This window comes from Wallemia ichthyophaga, assembly GCF_000400465.1.
Source record: "Wallemia ichthyophaga EXF-994 unplaced genomic scaffold scaffold9, whole genome shotgun sequence".
Classification (NCBI taxonomy): domain Eukaryota; kingdom Fungi; phylum Basidiomycota; class Wallemiomycetes; order Wallemiales; family Wallemiaceae; genus Wallemia; species Wallemia ichthyophaga.
In genome coordinates, this window is record NW_008806282.1 from 416812 (window position 1) to 436658 (window position 19847).

Here is a 19847-nt window from a genome sequence, read left to right on the forward strand (position 1 = left end):
TTCTTGTTTCTTCTAACGTTAGAATGCAACAGCCAGGATTAAAATTATCGTGAGTTTGTTTATTATTTACTGACAACGACGCTTATAAATTTGTAGCTTCTCCCCTTCAAAAACATTCAAACCCATCCACACCCAGGGTTCTGTTGATGTTAGTAGCGATGGCTGTTATCTGGCCACTACGCTAAACACGCAGGCTATTGTTTATAACCTCAGCACTAGTAATCTGATAGCAAAATCTAATTCTGATGGAAATCACATTTCTACTCTCTGCTGGGCGGGTCAATTGCTTATAACGACTACAACCAACGCAATCACTATCCACTCACTGCACAACAACTCACTTTCACCCACTCGCATCATCAACAAACCCCACGACTCCCCTATCCTCGTCTCCTCCGTTGAATCCTCCTCCAACGCCTTCCTCGCTACTGGCTCTGCAGACGGCGTCGTTAAGGTTTGGGATATCCACAGAGGCTACACCACCCACATCTTCAAAGGCCACGCTGGTCCTGTCTCTGCTCTCTGCTGGCGTCGTCAAGGCTCTTCTTTCCAGCTCATCACGGGCTCTACAGACACGCACATACGAATCTGGGATTTGAACCACCCAAACCACAACAAACCAAAGCACATTCTACAAGGCCATGTTTCTATTGTCCGTGGTTTGTCTCTCCTCGACAACAACACCCTTCTCTCCGGCGCTAGAGACCGCGTTGTACTCAAATGGGACATTTCATCCACACCCAAGCTAATGCGCACCTTCCCCACACTCAACGCCATTGAAGCCGTAGGTGTATTCCCCTCAAAAGACGCCTTCTTCACTGCTGGTGAGGCTGGTTTAAAGTCGTATAATGTTGTCTCAGGCGAGCAGCAGCACGACTACGGTGGCGGAGTAGTCAAGTCGACACGAGTCGACAGCAACGACGATGACGATGATGGTACTGGTGGGCTAGCTACTGCGCACCTGGTCAATATACAATCAACCCCGCACATCATGTCGGTGGGGCACGACCAGCTAATCTCCTTCCACCCCCTTTCTTCCACTCCAGCTCCCCCTAGACACATCATTGGCTATCCCGACCAGATTATTGCCGCCGTCTATGTCTCCCCCACCGACATCGCCATCGCGACCAACGCGCCGCAGATCTTCATCCTCAACAAACACACTCTCCCGTACACGCAGCAGATTCTTACCGGACACACAGACACAGTCCTTAGCTTAAAGGCGCTGCCGCAGCGTGGATTGCTCGTTAGTGGGAGCAAAGACGGCAGTGTGCGCGTATGGAAGAGGTATGCTGCCCAATTCCACTGTGTAGCTATAGCGAGTGGACACGGGGAATCGGTGGGTGCAGTGGCCATATCGCCCTGTGCGCGCTACCTGATCTCCGCAACGCAAGACCGAATCATCAAGCTGTGGGATCTGAGTGTGTTAGGTGGGGTAGTAGATGAGGTTAAGGAAGATGAGGGTGATAGTGCTGCGCCAACTTCAACAACCAACCCACATCTCCTCTCCTCATACACCACGCAGCGGATCCACGAGAAAGACATCAACGCACTCGATATCTCCCCCGACAGTCGCTATCTTGCAACAGGATCCCAAGACCGTACAGCGAAATTGTTTGAGGTGACATTCGACCCGAGAGGGCAACGCGCGAGTGTGAATCTACGCGCTACACTCAAGGCACATAAGCGCGGTGTATGGGGGGTGCGATTTTCGCCCTATGACCGCCTTTTTGCTACTGCGGGCGGTGATCGCGCCGTTAAGGTTTGGTCACTACGCGATTTCTCCTGCATCAAGACACTTGAAGGACACACTAACAGTGTCTTGGATTTGGCCTTCTTGAGTAACGGCCAACAGATGCTCACTGCTGCCGCTGACGGCTTGCTTAAACTGTGGAACCTCCACACAGAGCAGTGTGTAGCGACGCTCGATGGACATGAGGATAAGGTGGGTGGGGTTGTGTAAAGCGGGTGATGTTATCACTCTCAGTCTCACTGTAAACTCACACTCACTTCAGGTTTGGGCACTCGACATCAGCCCCGATTCGACAGAGTGCGTATCGGGTGGGGGTGACAGTTTGCTGACTTTCTGGGACGACGCCACGGAGACAGTCGAGGAAAGCCACGCGGCCGAGCGCGAAGAGGGTGTAATTCAGACGGAGACACTTGCCAACCTTGTCGCTGTGAAGGACTACCAGAAAGCCATCTCACTCGCTATCAGCATGGACCAGCCGCGCAGGTTGTATCAGCTTTTCGAGACAGTGTGGCGGGAGGTAGGAGCGCGTGGCGAAACGAAAAATAGCTCCACTCTCGGCAGCAGCGTTGACGGCGCAGTGGGCGCACTTGACGCACACGACCTTCGCAGACTACTGCTGCATGTGCGCACATGGAACGCTCACAATCGCTCATCTGCCGTTGCACAGGTGGTGTTGCACGTCGTGCTTAGGACGCACTCGGGTGCGGATATTCGCACGGCTTTTGACGTCGCAAGGAAGGAGGATGAGCAAAAGGGCCGCGATCCAGGGTACGATGCAGCTGGCGAGTTTGTCCCTCATACCGTTCCTACTACCCTCGGCGGCGAGAAGAAGGCGGCTGAGGAACACGCATCGCTCAAGGAGATCATCGAGGGCCTCCTCCCCTACACTCAGAGACACCTCTCTCGCGCTGACAAACTCGTCACTGAGAGCTACGTCGTCGATTTCATTCTGCAGGAAATGGATGATGGGTTGGGGGATGTTGCGGATGTGGATGTGGGTGAGATGGATGTGGATTAGTCAGACATTACATTGGAATGGTTATATAGATATATTTATTGCACATATCAAGTTTAAAGGGTATAATTCTTCATTACAATTGCTGCTACACGCGTGTTTTTTTTTTCTTTTTTTCTCAAATTGTACATCAAGAGAAGGCTTATACCAAGAAGAAAAATGCTATATCTTCACCTCAGACAATCCGAGTAGATGGAATTCGAATTGCAAGTGTAAAAGTCTGATTTAAAAGGAATATCATTTATTTAAGGTACAATGTTGATGCAGTTGGTTCTACAAATACAGGTGATGGGTGATAGCTTAAAGGTCTTGCGAGTCGATGCCCTCGCCCTTCTTGGTCTTGGATGGGAGGAGTTCCGTGTGGATGTTTGGAATAACACCGCCTTGTGAGATGGTTACATGGCCAAGGAGCTTGTTGAGCTCATCGTCGTTTCTGATGGCCAATTGCAAGTGACGAGGGATGATACGCGATTTCTTGTTGTCGCGTGCAGCGTTACCAGCCAACTCGAGGATTTCTGCAGCGAGGTATTCCAACACAGCAGCCAAGTAGACAGGGGCACCAGCACCGATACGTTGGGCGTAGTTGCCATTCTTCAAGTGTCTGTGGATACGTCCGACTGGGAATTGGAGACCGGCCTTTGAGGAACGGGAGCGACCTCCGTCGATTGCGCCTGCCTTGCCGCCAGATTTACCGCCAGATTTGCCGCCGACTTGTTGAGACATGTTTTGATTTAATAAGTTGAGTGTCGAGAGAAGAAGGGAGCTGTTGCAGTATTTATACTCCACCGAGGAAATCAAAATCGACACGCGCTTCTGATTTTGGAAATTGATGGTTTGATCTAGAGTGGGTAGCAGGTGGAGGAGTGCGCGTAAAACTCTGAAAAGCACATGAAAAAAATCCTCATAAATCTGGCTAAATTTTGGTGTGCTTTTTACCCACTGTTACCCCCTTGATCACGGAGATCACTCAACATCAGGCCGGATTTAGAATTGACAAGAATGTTGAATCGCGTGACGTGAACAGTTTGGGCTTTGTATAAAATACGCGTTGACAATCCTGGTTAAATCCATCAACCATCTCATTTAATCCATAAAAATGGCACCAAAATCAGCAGAAAAGAAGCCCGTCTCCACCGCTGGTAAAGCCCCAGCCTCTGCCACCAAGCAACCTCAAGAGGGTGGTAAGAAGACAGCTAAGGCTCCAAAGGCCGACGGGGGCGACAAGAAAAAGTCGAACAAGTCCCGCAAGGAAACATACTCGTCGTATATCTACAAGGTCCTTAAGCAAGTCCACCCAGACACTGGTATTTCCAACAAAGCCATGAGTGTCCTCAACTCGTTTGTCAACGACCTCTTCGAAAGAGTTGCTTCGGAAGCCTCCAAGCTCGCATCCTACAACAAGAAGTCTACCATCTCATCCAGAGAAATCCAAACCTCTGTCCGTCTTATCCTCCCTGGTGAACTTTCAAAGCACGCCATCTCCGAAGGTACCAAGTCCGTTACCAAGTTCTCCTCATCCAAGGCTTAAGCGTCTTGTACACTTTTTGTATTTATAAATTGTATTCACTTATTGCTCTTACGCTATTGAACATGTTATTGTGAGACAATTAATGTCATTGGTAGAATTGGCATAGGTGACGGAATAGACTATTCAGCGTCCTTGTTGGTTTAAATAAGCATTCCCTTGATGTATTCAACCCTCAGTCAACTTGATTCAATCTCCAAGCAATCCAAGCAATCCAAGCAATCCAACCAAGCGTTATCAAGCGTTATCAAGCGTTATCAATGTTTTTGCTGTATAATGCATTTCCATATATCGTACACGTGTTTACTCGCTCTCACTCTCCTCACTCTCGCTCTCCGCTTCGAGCAATGCCTCGATGAATCTTCTCGACTTATCCCACAACGACTTAATCCCTCCATCTGCCCTTGCCTGATCGAGTTTGTACCACGCGAAGAAGGCGTCCTCTGTAACGATTTCGTATTCGTAGAGAGCCCTCAACACGGCGAGGAAGATGTTTGCATGAGAAGCGTGGTGGATAGCGCAGAACTGCTGTGCTAATAGGACAGTGTGTGTCTGGTCCTCCTTGGTCATTTCGACGACGAGCGGCGCCCACCTGCCCAGCACATCTTCGACAGCCTTGTACGCCTGCACACCCTCACCAGCCTCCGTCTCCACCTTGCTGAGACAGAAGTCTACTACCACCTTGCGCACCTCCCCGAGAGGCACATTAGACGCCATGCGTAGTGTCTTCAACTCGATCGCGGCGTTCTCGGATGTGTGGCCCTCTTCGAATGCCCGCTCGAGGGACTGCGTGCACTCGTGGGCAAAGTCAGCCGCGGCGCCAACTTTGCCGGCGTTTTCGAGCGTAAGGTTGTCAGTGGCGTGGTGGAGCTCGTCGTCGTCCTCCTCACTCTCGTCGCTCTCGCCGCCTGAGATGGTCGAGAGGGACGACGTGGAGTGGGCGGCTGCCGTGCCAGCTGACATTCCTATGCGAGAGTAGCGCATACTCAGCGCGGCTTCTTCGTCGTCGTCGGAACTGTCAACATCTTCTACCTCCATGTCTACCTTGTCAGATGGCCAGAGATAGGCCGTGGAGGATGGGCCGAGGATGGCGGCGCGTTTCTTGTCGAGATGGTTGGAGTGCTCTTCATCACTCCCATCATCCACACCATCCTCACTCCACCTCTCACTACCTACCCGCGTGTAGGGCGGCAGCGAGGTTCCTTTCAGCAGACGCACTCCATGGCCGACAAAGCAGCCGGTGTGGAGAGAGACGTCATCCTCGATAACGACGCCATCAGCGACGATAGACTGGTAGATGCTGCAGCCACTGCCGATAGAGGTTTTGTTCCAGATGTACGAGTGGGAGAGTTGGGTGTTCTCCCCCACAGCCACACCCTGCCCCAGCACCGATCTGTCGAGTGTAGAGTGCGCCGCAACAGTGCAATGCGAGCCGAGCACCGAGCACACACCCACACGCGCACTCTCAGCCACATCCACCCCCTGCTTCCCATAGTAGCGGTGTCCGCGGTGATGCAGGAGTCGGTCAGATCCAGGCATGCACTCGTCAGGCACCATCGGATACGTCCAGCGAGAGATTATGTCCTGGCTGATGGCGTCGTATGAGCGGCTATCCATCACGCGCGCTGCATAACCCCCCTCCTCGTCTTCTATCGCGTGCACGTGGATCGTTTTGCCAAGAAGATCCGAGGTGAGGATCCCGTTAATAAAGTCGTGGCGCAGATCTTGATAGTCGAAGTTTTCAGTGAAAAGAAGGAGGACCTGAAGGGAGTGAGAGTGAGAAAGTGAGACAATACAATACACAAAAACTCACATCCACTGCACATATATCAATGTAGCAATCTGCGAGATCGTTTCTTATTTGCAGCTCACCAGCTTCGAGAGATTCTTCAGGGATGGAGATACGCTTGTGAGTGGCAGATTTGGTGGTGGATGGATGTGCTATAGTGGAGTATGTGTGTAGTTGGTGATTCTCGGGACTAATAACAAAGACGGGTGATTCAGCTGGAGGTCTAAGCCTGTGACTAGCACCAACTCTCTTCACTACCATGGTCATGATCGCGTCTTTATTCGACTTCCTTCGCTCCTTATGCTCAGCGACAACGCGGTGGATGTCCACCGTAGAAACGACGTCACCTGAGATAAGAACAAAGTCGGTGCGTATGAGCTGTTTAGCGTCTAGCTCTCTAATTGCGTCACCCGCGCTAACACTAGTGGTGGACACAATTGGAGTTACAGTGAGAGTGGAGTGAGCAGAAGAGAAGTGAGAGTTCCTTTAGGCGTGTTAGATGGGTGTACTGATACGCATATCACACCCACCTCAACCACTCCTTTATCTGATCAGCGTGTGTGCAAGTGAATAGGAACACATGTCCAATTCCAGCTGCAGCGAGGCTCTCCAAAGTCCAAGCTAGCATTGGAACATTTACTAGAGGTAGCAGACACTGTATATCGTTAGATAGGTCTACTAGTCGCTCCTGACGCCCACCCTCGGCTTGGTAGCTGTAAATGGCTTGAAACGTGAATTGAAGCTGTCTGCAAATACGACAGCCTGTAGTCCATTCTCCTCGTCGTCGTTATCCAATGGCTTATTTGGTGCCATTTTAGATTTTAAATTTTCTTCGAAGTTTTAAACCAAAAGGCGTTGTCTTCCCTCTTCAATGGCGACGTCCATGAGAGTGAGTGAATTGAGTATAGCGCAGTATACAACACCCACAGCACAAGGATGAAGTATAGCACTGGGCGCTGAATATCAATGAGCCGATAACGCTTAAGGGGGGCCTCAGAAACCCACCCGCGACTGAATGCAATTGGGTGTTGTGTGCTGTGTAGTGTATAGGAGAGTATACTGACAACCATATTAGCTATTCTAACAGCTGTACTAATCTATTCCACTTTTCTATCATTGGTTTCACCACATTCTCAAATTCCGTGCCTTTCCTGTTGTACATACGTTGTAATTTGAATACCTCTCTATGTCTTTTACCGCACTGTGCACACTGTATTGACTCTCTACTGCTGTATTCTGCCAATTCTAGGTGTATTAACCCTGAAACAGCCACGTCAGTCACAACACCCCAACAAACACTCCCACTCACTCTCCAATCTACTCACATGCTTACACACGAACCCTGGATCCGCTGCAAATGTCGTATGTAGCCTAGATGTGCTTGAGACAGGTGAAGATGGAAAATATTCCCTCAACACCAACTCCTTATTACATTGCTTACTCCAATTATCGATCTTTCTATTGATATTGTTTGTTCTTCCCACTTTGTACTCTGCGTGTCTTGCTGTTTGTGGCATGCTATACACATAAATCCATCCAGCTACATCTGCGTGACTGTTTATTGTGAGTAATTGAATAGAGGTATACCTTGTCACCCACGCTATAGGCTTCTCCATCGTAAGTCTCAATTGTATTTGAGTGAAGGTGGACAATCGTTGTTGTGGTATCCAGACTTTTTGAGCATTAGAAACACACTATCAACACACTCAACCCACAATCAAACTCAATCCAAACCCCACGCTTATTGAAGAATCCCTTCTGTGTCAGTATATCCTTCCCATGCTGGTGACAGAATCGATGAAAATCTTCACCTGTCTCGACTTTATCCAGCTTGACACGCCGTGTGCATCTCTTTGCTTGTTTGGTAATTCCTTGGCTAAATATGGGTGTATTAGTGACAATCAATTTCCTCATTATCAACCCACCATTGCTCCGCGTGTGGTGCATCCGATGGTGACGTCGTGAATCCTCTTTTGGAGGGAGAAGAAGCGGGAGAAGAGGCTTGGGTAGGATATGGAATCGTAGACGATACTTTGGCGCCATTTTTACCCCTAATTTCTAATATTACCATAAGCATCAGCGTTACAATGAAGGAATAACAAACGCACGCTTTACACGCGTTTTTGAGCTTTGCCTGGGCTATTGGTTTACTCCCTGAGTGTGATTTTGGATGCCTCGGTTGCGTTGATTGCTTTCTTGGTTGGCTCAACTGGCTCAACTTGGCTGGCTCTGTATCATCTGAATCGATACGAATTCTACCAAAGCCATGAAATATCTCGTGTAGCACTTTAATTGCTTTGTTTCCCTTCATTTCACTCTTTAAATGGCCAAATCGTGTTCAAGGTGAACCGTCAACAGCCAACATGTCCTCACAGCCGGTGGCTTCACTCAACGCCCCACCAAAGCTAAAGATACGCCCAACAAAGCTTTCAGCGGGACAATGTTCGTATGTATCGTTGTGTAAGGTATGTGTGGTTCTGGCCATTTGAAGACATTCTAACACCAGCCAAAGCTTGTACTACGCAAGAGAATGATTAGATTGGTTCTACTCACATTCCTCTCCACTTGCACTATCTTCTCTGTATCCACTTCAAATCTAAATGATAGAATCTGTGGGTTTTTGGATAATTCAAAGATAATATCACTCAAATATATCAACAGCATCCACAATATCACTCAATAGATTTTTATTCGCTGCAGTTGCCTTCTCTCTCAGCGTAATTCCAATCATTATAACCCGCAAATTGGCCTTGATAAGTGGGTTAAGAGTGTGTACTGTAAATATCCACACTCACACATACACCAGCCAAGCCTCCTCCTTCTCCTTCCTCTCCTTCCCAACGAATCAAATCTTTTCTCCTCAATAACAAAACATACAGCTCTACCAGTGTATATGCCCTAAGCGCTGTTATATACGCTATCTCTTTCCTCGCTTGCGTCTCTACTCACGAAGAAGACGCCCAATTCACCCCTTTCACCACTCACAAACGACGCGGCTGGCAGTTCAACGAGAGGTTCATCTTCTTTATATTAAACGCTATTGTTCTCGCAATCAGCTACTCGATCTACCAGCTCTGGACTGACCGTTTCATCACGCGTTTCCCTTCCAACATCTCACAATCCATTTCTGAACGCGTACTAACACACTTGAAGCGTAACTTGGCCAGTGGTGTCAAGTTTTCCATCATTACCGTCCTCACTTGCCTTTCAAGCTACTTTCTACTCAAGAAGCCCATCTACCGCACACTCGCGACGTTCTCCCTTTCGACTTTCAGACCCCACCTGTTCTCCCTCCTGCGCCAGAACAATCTCTCGTTCGGGCTAATTCTCCGCACTATGCTCTTCACTATCAGCCTCACCACTACATGGGAAGTCGCCAATACGCTCTTTGACGTCTACAGCGTGCACCCCATGCTGATATCGAAAGTATCGCCCGCCTCCAACGACTGTCTACTCGATGGACTCGGCTGTGAAGACACGTATTACCGACACCTCGCCTATCTCGAATTCGTGATGGTCTTCTCCACCGACAAGCAACGCCGGCTGTCCGTGTACGGCGACATCAACCGCAACCCTACTTCCTGGGATAAGTACCTTGGCTTGGCCGTGAAAGAGATGAGTGATGGTAGGAATAAGGTGCTGTCGAGAGGCGCGACAAGTGATGCAGCCATTGATAAACCTTTCCACCACTTGAACACTCCTAGCACAGCCACTTCCACCGCCACCTCCAGCTCCGGCAAACACCTAAGAGTGCTTCAGGATGAGAAGATCTACCAACGTCCTCCCAGAAATACATTCGAGAGTACAGTCGATCAATCACAATCACCAAAGAGCACTCCAAGCTCCCTCCTCAAGGATGCACCCAAACCACTCGCTAAAGGTACACAAGATGCTGTCATAGGCTTTGATAAGCTCCTCCCTAAAGATTTGCTAAGGATGCTTCGAAAGATACTCAACGGGAATGAGCAGGCTGTAGTGAATGCCAAAATTAAACTCATGGCACCTGAAATGAAACTAGTCAGTCTGTCTGCACTCGGATTGGCTTACCTTGGAGCAGCTTCGATCAACGAGGATCAGTACGGTCTCATCCAACACAGTATACCTCACGTAATCGCTCAGCTAACCGAGACTCTCATTGTTTATGAGCGTTTCCAATCGGAGCTACTTAAATCCACTACACATATCCACGAGTTCAACACTAGAATGCAGGAATTGAGGAATGCACTCTCAGTTATCCTTGTCGCGTTTAAAGATTACATAGCCACTTTCAATCTAGATGAACAGGTTTCGGGTAGGGTTGATATTGCTCTTAGAGATTTGTAGGGTTGTGGCATGTACAACTGTTAATTTATTTCTTACACTTACATATCGCTCACGCGCGCAACGCTATAACTATCCCCCATTGTTGGATGAGTGAGGAGACGACATCGTGAACTTTATCGTGAACTTTATCGCGCACTGAATTTACCGCTCCCGGCGACTTGCTCTCGCACTCCTCTTCCACCGCCACCAGTGTCTCTACAACCATATCACGCTTGGCGGAGTCCCCACACCTATCCCATACACCCGCCAAAGCATACAGACAGTCGCAGCGCCTGGTAGCATCTTGCAGTTTCTCATAGATATGCTCAGCCTTGATGAGGAGTGCGCCAGCCATTCGCATGTCTGTGGAAGATGTCAGATTGGTTGTGTCGCCAGCTGAACCAATTACCGTCATCTGCGATGGCCTTCTCGGCATATATTGCACACGCTCGCGCCTGTACCGCGCGGTCGGGGGAGTGGATAGCTCTTTCGAACATTCCGTCGCTGTCGCCCACATCTATACCATACTGATAGCGCGTCTCCATCCCGACCAGCTCAACAAATGCTCTGAGTTTGAGAGGGAAATACTGGCGAGTGTCAGCCATCTTGAATGCCAACAGGAGATGCTCGAGTGCGAGATCCCTATTGCCCTGTGTAAGAATGGCGTGTGAGAATTGAGTTGAGTGGTAAGTAGAGTCACCAAACACCCACATCACTTGCAATACATTGCGAAATTAGCCCATCAATCCTGCCTATCATACCAACCTCACTAGACGCAGCCGACGCAGGGCCTTTCCTGTGTTGGTTCCTGGTTTTCGGTTCAGTCGTGTCTATCATCACTCTTCACCACCCACATTCTCTGTGAACGGCGTCGCAGCACTGCCCATACTCCCTCTGTCCAGGTTGCATACTCGACGAGATTGATCTCGCTCAGCAGCTTCTCATCGAACAGGCACTGTAGTGCTCTTGTGTAGTCCCCGTTCTGCGCATACTGGTTGGATATATTTATGCGAGTTGTTAGCTGTGCAGATGTGTGCCACGTATCGCCATGTGTTGCCAATTTTTGGTATATGTCGCGGATAGATTTGATGCCTGTGTTGAGTATTTCGATTGTTAGTTGTGGTTGTGCATAGCTACGCTTCTAAGACGCACCAGCTAGCTCCCATATCGCTGCATTCACAGCTGCCCATGTCTGTAGTGATGCATCCACCTTATCAAGTGCAGATGCCTCATCCAGCCTCACCAGCGCTCTGGTAGAGCGGGTCATCAACTCGCTCAGCTTATCGCCCTGCGTGTCTTCGTTGGAGGTTTTCAGCGTGTATACACTTGACTCACATTACCAATCGCTACCCTAATATCAAACAACTCGTCCATCACCGTTATGTCGTCCGAGGCGAGCGATTTCGCATGGGGATCGGGACAGGCAAGCTTTCTGTCTAGCTGGCGAAGCAGTCTGTTAGACAGTTAGAATGAAAACGTCGCAAAAAATAAACCCACCTGTTGCACCCATTCAGTGTCTCTATATCCTTCGATATCCGAGACATGGTGAGCGACTCATTGAGCACACGCCGAGCCTCCTCTATCACACCCTGAGAAATGAAGAAAGACGCCAGCGATAGCAAAGCGTGCTGGTGCGAACCTGAGCCGGTTATGGTATCCGAATTGATTGACGAAGGTCTGTAGTCGAAGAATTTGCGCAGGCTATCAGAACCGCTGTGAATATCAGATTTGTTGAAAGCAGTCTGGAATCTGTAGAGGAAGTTGGAGAGATAACAGCAAGATAAGGACACGTACTCATTGAAAGCTTCGACACGTCTTGGAATGATCTCATCGACTTCTGAACTTGACCAGGAGAGTACTGAGAGTAAATTTATATAAGCCTGATGAGAAGAAACCACTTGAAACTTACATTGATGCTCATATTGGCCGACTTGGGAGACAGAAGTATCGGTAGAAATAAATGCTTGAAATGCATTGAGGAGGTCTATGGAGCCTTCAAAGGTGAGGTTCGATTTGGTGGAATAGGCTTTGCGGATAAAAAGGCCAAATAAGCTGAATGGGTCGATTTGGTGATCTTGATAGATCTGAGTGGGAATAACGGGGTGTAATTATGAGTACGAGTGGTATGAAAGCACTCCAAACTCACTCCATCTGCCATTGGCTGTATCAGATTGAAAATATCCTTATAAAAGTCATCGAGATCGTTTACGGTTGTGATTCTACTTGGAAACTCTCGAAGTTGGCTGTAGAGTGTACGACTGTTATCCAAATCCAATGAATCGCTCAGAAGATTCTTCCAGTTGTGCTCAACCTTATCGGTCTTGGTTTGAATGAGTAGGCGTGACTAGGCTGGTATATTTTCGACTCACTTGCAATATCAACTTAGTTATGTAAATTAATAAGTTATTGTATAATGTCTCGTTCTTTGTCTTAATTTCTAATCTCTTAGTCAAATATATTAAAATCAATACCTTCAATTCCATTTTGAGGTGACGTGACGGTACAAGTATGACACCTATTATATTCTCAATCATCATCACTATTATAAGTTAAATACACCATATCCCCTTCATCTGGTGATATTATCAGCGTTAGCAGATCCCGACCCACTTCCGACAGATACTCCATATCTTCCTTATACGTCTCACTTAGAAAGTCCGGACACTGTGCAAATGCTATCCGCCCTAGACTCACTATACACATGTGTTGAAATGATGCTCTATTATTTTGCAGCTTTTGAGCCAATTTCGCCTCGTTGGTTGTTATTATTAACTTGTGTAGCAGATGCAGCGTCGGTATTATTCGATCAACCACCATCTCTGTCGAGTACTCCATCTCTGAAGGATAAAGCATTACGCTGTCTTCGTTCCACAGCATACCACTGTCTTTTGCCAACAGGTTGATCAAAGAAGGTATCAATACTTTGCTGTCAGCTAGCGTCGTCAGTACCGTATCATCATCTACAGATACCGTATGTAGTAATGATAAGATTAAAAGCTGGTGATGGTGCGTGTCTAATGCTGTCATTCCTCCATGTCGTGTCGTAAGGTATCCAGAGAGCATACTCAATAATGTTGCATTGTACCCGTTCTCTGCGCTAGGCACTTGATTGCTTCGTGGCTGGTTTAATATTCCCACTGTCAAAAGCCTATGCGCAGACGCGAATAACAGAAACCTTGTCCATCTATGTACACACCACCATTTCTGACTTGGTAGCAGTGGTATTTGTAAAGCCTCCGAGTTTATCAAAAGCGGAGTCAATCTAATCTACGTTAGTTTGTACTATCAATAAACCCACAAAACTCACTTGTTCGGATAAATATCTTGAGATTGGAGCACTATAATTTCGAGCAAATTTAGTACACAGTCTGTGAGATTATCTTTGATCACTTCTTCTACTATCAATTCAGGCTCGTTGGACTCTTCAACGCCCTTGATACTCTTACCCGGCTTCAAGTGGGCAAGTATGAGGTCGATTATAGATGACACAAGCGATACTCCCTCTCTACCACTACTGGGATCCAACAGACACCCCAGTATATTTTCATGTGCATAGACAAGAGATGCCAGCAATGCTAATGTCTCAGCTAGATGGGAGAGCATTTGACAGTTGAGGAAAACCTGCACGAAGACGTTTAGACTCTTAACGACCTTATTAATGGCATCGCCCTGATCGAACTCCATCACCGTCTCCCCAAATGTCTCGAGCAGCTTTATAGATGCCTTGTTATACCTTTCCACATCTCTAGCTACAGCATTTTCATCAAACGGTGCATTTAAGATTAGTTGAAGTGTCAGCTGTCTATATGCCTTGGTTGATATTGAAGGATAGCAGCATATATGACTGAAGATAAGCTGCGTAATTTCAGTCCAGACGTTAGAGACGCCAGCTTTCTCAGCTGAGATTTCTTTGCTTTTCTGCAAGAAAGGCTGCTCGCTTTCCCAGTCCATATCGTCGCCATCTCTATTTATGCGAGTCTTGCCTATGTTTCCATTTGCTTTTGCATTTGCACGTGCTGTTGCTGGCTTGTGTATTGCATGAGGCGCAGTTGTCTTACTGCGCGTGTGAGAGGACGGCGAAGCAGCGGCGAACGAGTCGTGAAAGTCGCTGAAGCCTTCAAGAGGCGGTCTTGGTTGACGCCGCTGTGTTTTTTCCGGGCTGGCTGTGCTAATTCTCGATCGTGACAACTCCGAAGTCTCAGCTTCGTGTTGCTGTAGTTATTCGAGCATGGTCAGTGAGACATGTCAAGCAAATACAACGACTCACTTTGAACATCATGTTGACTTCCATCTTCTCGTTATTCGCCTCAGACTTCTTGTTCAGCTCGCTATTGAGTGCGATTAAACGCATATTCTCCATACGAAGCTTCTCCCTTTGTGTCTTGAGCTCTTCTTGATCCTTTGTGCATAGTTATATGGTGCACTACGCAACAGCAACTAGAAGCACTCACTTTCAATGCCTGTCTTCTGACTGTCTCAATTTCACCCTGAGCGCGAAAATTAATCTCGTATTGTGCATTCAACTGGTTCGAAGTCTGCATTCGTTTCTCCATTTCCTGAGAGAGGTTAGAATGAGGCTGCAAAATGCGCCATCCTCCCCACCTCATCATGCTGTCTACGCAACCTCGCAATCTCGACTGCAAGACCACTGCCACTGCTACCTCGCGAAGAAGGAGCAGCAGCAGAAACAGCAGACGTAGCGCGCACGGGCTCAACATTAAACGCCGGTGTAGACCTAGCCTGAGCAGATGCCCCAAACGATTTATTATCTAAATCTAAGCTTCCATCCTCACCATTATGTTGGTTATCGGTAGCAAGTGGATTCCTAAAGGCGGAGGCGGGTTTTGAGGGCTTGGGTATATCAAGGCGTTGCGCTGAGCGTGCGAGAGTGTTGGATATCGAAGGACCAGTTCTCCGTGTTAGCTTGCGTGGTGGTGGATCGTCGGGAGAAGGCACATCGATGGGAGAATCAAAGGGCTTTGGCTTCTGTGAGGCTAGGAAGTGGGCCTCAGTAGCTGCTATCTTATTCAGCGTTTCTGGATCGAGATCGAAATCTTCGATATCATCATCAGACATTTAGATAACGGTGGTTTGAGTGCAAGAAACAAGAAATACAAGTAAATTTACAATAAAAGATCAGCAAAGCTTCAATCGTGACAGATTGACGCGGCGTACTGCTCAACAGATGTCCAAGGAACATCAAACATCTTGTCGTCATTATGGACAGAAAAGTCTATTGATCCTTCGCTGGCGATTAGGTGCATAGTGGCTTTAAATGCATCAGTTGGATCACCCTGAATCTTACCAGACTTGAATTGCTCGTATTTCTCGAGGTATTCATCTCGCTTCTGGTCAACAAGTACAACAGGCTGCTTGGTCTTCTCCTCAAAAATCTTGGCGTAATCGTGAATAGTTTTGCAATCTGAGCAAATGTATATCTCGTCTTTGAGTGCACCAATATGTTCAAATGGTGTGGCTGCCAACAAGGCAACAACAGAGCTGAGATCGTTGAGTGAGGTGACAGCGACTCTCTCCTTTGAAGAAAGCACCTTCCACTCAAGCTGTTTCATGTCAAATAGTTTACCAAACGTGAATTCCATGATGATTCCATTGTAGAGGCTAACAGTCTTGAAATCGAACTGCCTAGCATGCTCGCGGTGACGCTGCTTTGCTTCAAAGACAGAAATCTTATTGAATTGCGTTTTGTGGTAGTCGACGCCAAACTCTGAGGGAATGTAGAGCTTGACGTTGGTAGAAGCCATTGCAGCGAGAAGCTTATCAGCCGATGCAGAGGTTTCTGGGGTGATACTGACTGCTGAGACAACAACGTCAATTCCTTGGAGTTGCTGCATTAGATTTTGCTCGTCGTTGTAATCGAGGTGGATGGTTTCATCGGCATTTGCGATAGTCGTGGGTCTGTTGACACCTGCAACAACCCTCCCAAGCTTGCCATTCTCTTTGGCAATAAGGAGTTTGTTAAAGATACGCTGACCGACAAAGCCAGTTGGGCCAATAATCAAAACTGTTGAGTTGCTTATAGTCATTACAGTTCAAGTCTAACGAGTAGATTGCGTGTGGGCGCGATTTTATAGACCTAGACTAGACACGCATGTCTCGTTACAGGCGTGCTATATAGCTTCCAGTGTAAATTGAATATTCCAGAATCCCCGATGTATGATAGTCTAAATATTCAAATTTCAAGCATTATAAAGAGGCTACGCGTTGGTTGAACCTATTCAACTTATTCATGCTCAGCCTGTGCCAAAGAGTACTGCCAAAGCCTGCAATAAATATAGGTAGAATGTCCTCTAGCGTTGTGTCCCAAGAATGTCCTTGTCCTCCTCACCGCAGCGACGCTTCACCAAGTTTATTGAATAATGATGAAATGGCCGAGATAATTCCAAAGCTGGAAAACTACAAGCAGCGCGATAACAGCATAGAGAGGCTCTACACGTTTAAAGGGTTTAGAGGAGCCGTTAAGTTTATAAACGCCGTCGCAGATGAATGCGTGAAGCATAATGTGAGTTGGGGTGTTTGAATCATAGCCACAGCCACAGCCCACAGCTCACCGATAACAGCACCATCCAACGATCACCAACATGTATGGTCATGTTAGACTGAATTGGCTGACGCACTCCACAGCGCAAGCCGTGCCTGGGATTACATCGAAAGACATTGAGCTAGCGTGGGAATGCAACAAGGCTTATCAAACAGCATTCGGTGCTAGGCCTTATAACGATAGAGAGAGGGAATTGGAAGGAATGTAAATTAAACGCTTATTTTAGATATATCCTGTTTATTACTTGATACGATCATTATCACCTCTGCCAGAAGCGTTGAGGAGCTGCGAAATGGGAAATGCGATTCAAACTTTATTCGATCCACCTTTACCTGATCTAATCAGGGTGGCTATACTCGGCTGCAGATACCTAGCCTTTGGCGTCGCTTTCCCTATCATCTTCTTGATGTCAGTCTGTTTATCTTGATTTGAAGAAAACCTTCTCAATCTCAATTCCAGGCTACTTGACGCATCTGCTTACGTTGTTTTCAGAACTCTCGGTGTTTACGCTAGACGTGTGCGTGTGGTCGATAACGTTTCAAATCCAATTGCTGTCGATATAGCCACAATTAGTTCTGTTGAGAAGAAGGAAAACTCTTCCCTCATCAGAAATGCTTTTCTCGAAGGCATAAACAATGATAATTTCAATAAACGCTCTAATATCAACAAACAATGTTTGAAAACTTTGGCTAGCAACTTGAAAGCTAGCTCAAATGATCTACACGCTCATAAAGCAGCAAATATTCCTCTACCTCCAGACGCTGACAGGGGTTTAAGACATCGTCAGCCTCTTACTGCTGCTTGAATACACCCTCCTTGGCCTATTGGTCGCAGTTAGCATACCTCCACGCATTTCTTCACGACGACACAAATACATTTGTATTACTAGCGGTAGTGGGGTAATCTCAATCTCACAAGGGCTCTCTCAATCTCGGTCTGTCTTCTCTTTTCCTCTTCATCTTCTTCTCGCGGTCTCTAATTGAGCATAGTTCGCTTCGCTCTTGGTTAAATCTCATGTAAAAGTATACAATATATCAGAGCATGTAGTGTGTCTTTGTTGTGGGTGTTGTGGGTGCTGTGCTTGTCGTGGTTGCTGATTAGGCTGTTCCGATGGCAAAAGAAAGACATCGAAATATAAATCAATGTTATCAATTTATTCCACTCTCACTACCGATAAATTTCTTATCGCCTATTCGCGTTTGTAGATCCCTCGTTCCTGGCCGTGGATCCGATATCTCAGCCAATAAGAGCCCCTGGTTGCTGATAAAACGAATTTGCAGTATCGGCGCGTAGCTTGTCTATGTAATTACTACACTAGAATTCATTAATGCTATAAAATTTCATGATTTCTTTGAGGAATCGCAAAAATCTTAATTGTTCGGCTTAAAACAGGACGACGATAGGAAGAAGAGCTCCTACATATTTTCACGGCCGTAATTATCTCAATTCTTATTCATTCTTCCTGGTTTACTTCCACGCTACTGTCTTATCATCTGAATATCACCTAACCAACTTAAACGAATACAATTATGTTCTCATAAAAGAAAAAGTAAAAGGCGCACATAAAGCTGAAGGAAACAACAAGTGAACTTCGAATCAGGCAGCAGCTCTGAGCAAGTACCAGAAATTTATCCAGCTTCAGTCGTGCTCGATCTCTATTACAGCCTCTATCCAGAAAGATTAAACAGTCTCATGAGCTTGAAATTGGTGTTAATGGTACCTCTCACGATGGTCACCATTCTCGATGTCCGAACCGCCCAGACGTGCCAGATCCAGATCCCACACTCTACGAGATACCAGTTGTTGTCATCAACTTGAAAGCTTTCGAAAAAGCGAAGCAGGTCCCAGTACTCGACAAACAGCTTCAAAAGTTCAGGAAAAAAAGCAAAACATAGAGGAAGTCATCTGGGCAGACAGTGGACAATCAAAAATGGACAGCAGCTTTAAAGAATGCTCAAAACGAGTACAAGATTGTGAAGAGTTGCGCTCAATCGCATCGACTGATTTGCATATCATAGTGTATGAGGGGCTGCGTGAATCAGATCAAAGTGGTGGAACGGCTTTTTGGAAAAATCAATACAGTATTCTCACGGACAATTATAAGGGTGACTACAATTAGCAATTGTCAAAGTCCTACACCAGCAATGACGCTACTCAGCGTCTCTCTATCGCTTGTAATACCTTACTAGGCATTCTTTCTACCTTTGCCGATTATCAACATTTTTATTCAGACCAAGCTTACTCGTTCAAAGACGAACACTTTCTCAATATGGCAAAGCTTGACTCTAAAAGTGGGTGATGCATATTTAGCAAAATCCTGCTAGTCTGCCAATATATAATCTGCTAGTATTGAAATCTTGAAGTTTCACTTTATCAATACGATCGAGCAAGAGTATTCCGCCGAACCATTCTTAGCCTTACATAACATCAAACTTCTCATCCTGACTTTCGAGCTCAACGATGAGCCAAACGGCTTACTGGTATACAAGCGCGACGGATATTGTGTTTTCCAACTCGTTAATGACATAAACGATATTGAGAAAGCTCATCACTGACTCATAAACACATTGCTGAATTTTATCAAATTAGAACTTGGTATATCTCAATATCAATGAATGCCTCATGACAACAACAGTGATGCTGAGCTTTGTTTGACAGGTCAAAAATTCAGCGATGAAAACCTGAGGTGGTGCAGTTGAAGAAGGAGCATATTAAAACTATTCAAATCCTTACGCATGTCTTGATCTAACTCTAGCAATAGAAAATTTCTGCACAAACACCTTCTCAGCTGTCTGCAAACTCAGCTCTAAGGAGCTATAGAATTGGATTAATAAGTTCCAAATAGCATTAACAATAATTTTTAGAAGACGATATTGGAAAAAATTGATGATGATGATGATGATG

The 19847-nt window shown here is 46.6% G+C and overlaps 10 protein-coding genes across 10 annotated transcripts; 5 read left to right on the top strand and 5 right to left on the bottom strand.

The window, feature by feature from the left end:
* Positions 1–23: 23 nt before the first annotated feature.
* J056_004854 (putative U3 small nucleolar RNA-associated protein 13) lies at positions 24–2771 on the top strand (the record flags this gene model as incomplete). The annotated part of the gene is made up of 4 exons (XM_009270044.1): positions 24–49; positions 97–148; positions 194–1945; positions 2016–2771. 4 exons carry the CDS (start codon positions 24–26, stop codon positions 2769–2771), a joined length of 2586 nt encoding a protein of 861 aa, XP_009268319.1.
* A 297-nt stretch (positions 2772–3068) lies between these two features.
* Positions 3069–3491, bottom strand: J056_004855 (Histone H2A-beta; the record flags this gene model as incomplete). The annotated part of the gene is made up of 1 exon (XM_009270045.1): positions 3069–3491. The coding sequence occupies one exon, from the start codon at positions 3489–3491 to the stop codon at positions 3069–3071; it is 423 nt and encodes a 140-aa protein (XP_009268320.1).
* Positions 3492–3864: 373 nt separating this feature from the next.
* J056_004856 (Histone H2B) lies at positions 3865–4296 on the top strand (the record flags this gene model as incomplete). The annotated part of the gene is made up of 1 exon (XM_009270046.1): positions 3865–4296. The coding sequence occupies one exon, from the start codon at positions 3865–3867 to the stop codon at positions 4294–4296; it is 432 nt and encodes a 143-aa protein (XP_009268321.1).
* Positions 4297–4596: 300 nt separating this feature from the next.
* J056_004857 (putative translation initiation factor eIF-2B subunit epsilon) lies at positions 4597–6895 on the bottom strand (the record flags this gene model as incomplete). The annotated part of the gene is made up of 4 exons (XM_009270047.1): positions 4597–6054; positions 6107–6566; positions 6613–6737; positions 6782–6895. The coding sequence occupies 4 exons, from the start codon at positions 6893–6895 to the stop codon at positions 4597–4599; spliced, it is 2157 nt and encodes a 718-aa protein (XP_009268322.1).
* A 262-nt stretch (positions 6896–7157) lies between these two features.
* On the bottom strand, positions 7158–8159 carry J056_004858 (uncharacterized protein; the record flags this gene model as incomplete). The annotated part of the gene is made up of 6 exons (XM_009270048.1): positions 7158–7342; positions 7392–7453; positions 7505–7636; positions 7682–7754; positions 7798–7958; positions 8008–8159. The coding sequence occupies 6 exons, from the start codon at positions 8157–8159 to the stop codon at positions 7158–7160; spliced, it is 765 nt and encodes a 254-aa protein (XP_009268323.1).
* A 286-nt stretch (positions 8160–8445) lies between these two features.
* J056_004859 (Nuclear envelope protein ndc1) lies at positions 8446–10405 on the top strand (the record flags this gene model as incomplete). The annotated part of the gene is made up of 4 exons (XM_009270049.1): positions 8446–8547; positions 8595–8694; positions 8744–8839; positions 8889–10405. 4 exons carry the CDS (start codon positions 8446–8448, stop codon positions 10403–10405), a joined length of 1815 nt encoding a protein of 604 aa, XP_009268324.1.
* Positions 10406–10454: 49 nt separating this feature from the next.
* Positions 10455–15460, bottom strand: J056_004860 (uncharacterized protein; the record flags this gene model as incomplete). The annotated part of the gene is made up of 15 exons (XM_009270050.1): positions 10455–10747; positions 10794–11034; positions 11096–11192; positions 11239–11476; positions 11537–11672; positions 11720–11837; positions 11882–12133; positions 12179–12242; positions 12294–12468; positions 12531–12704; positions 12995–13646; positions 13692–14596; positions 14652–14783; positions 14836–14940; positions 14987–15460. 15 exons carry the CDS (start codon positions 15458–15460, stop codon positions 10455–10457), a joined length of 4056 nt encoding a protein of 1351 aa, XP_009268325.1.
* A 71-nt stretch (positions 15461–15531) lies between these two features.
* Positions 15532–16428, bottom strand: J056_004861 (Isoflavone reductase-like protein P3; the record flags this gene model as incomplete). Its single annotated transcript, XM_009270051.1, has 1 exon — positions 15532–16428. One exon carries the CDS (start codon positions 16426–16428, stop codon positions 15532–15534), a length of 897 nt encoding a protein of 298 aa, XP_009268326.1.
* A 341-nt stretch (positions 16429–16769) lies between these two features.
* Positions 16770–17151, top strand: J056_004862 (Putative pterin-4-alpha-carbinolamine dehydratase; the record flags this gene model as incomplete). The annotated part of the gene is made up of 2 exons (XM_009270052.1): positions 16770–16904; positions 16963–17151. 2 exons carry the CDS (start codon positions 16770–16772, stop codon positions 17149–17151), a joined length of 324 nt encoding a protein of 107 aa, XP_009268327.1.
* An 84-nt stretch (positions 17152–17235) lies between these two features.
* Positions 17236–17748, top strand: J056_004863 (uncharacterized protein; the record flags this gene model as incomplete). Its single annotated transcript, XM_009270053.1, has 2 exons — positions 17236–17351; positions 17403–17748. 2 exons carry the CDS (start codon positions 17236–17238, stop codon positions 17746–17748), a joined length of 462 nt encoding a protein of 153 aa, XP_009268328.1.
* Between the last annotated feature and the right edge of the window lie 2099 nt (positions 17749–19847).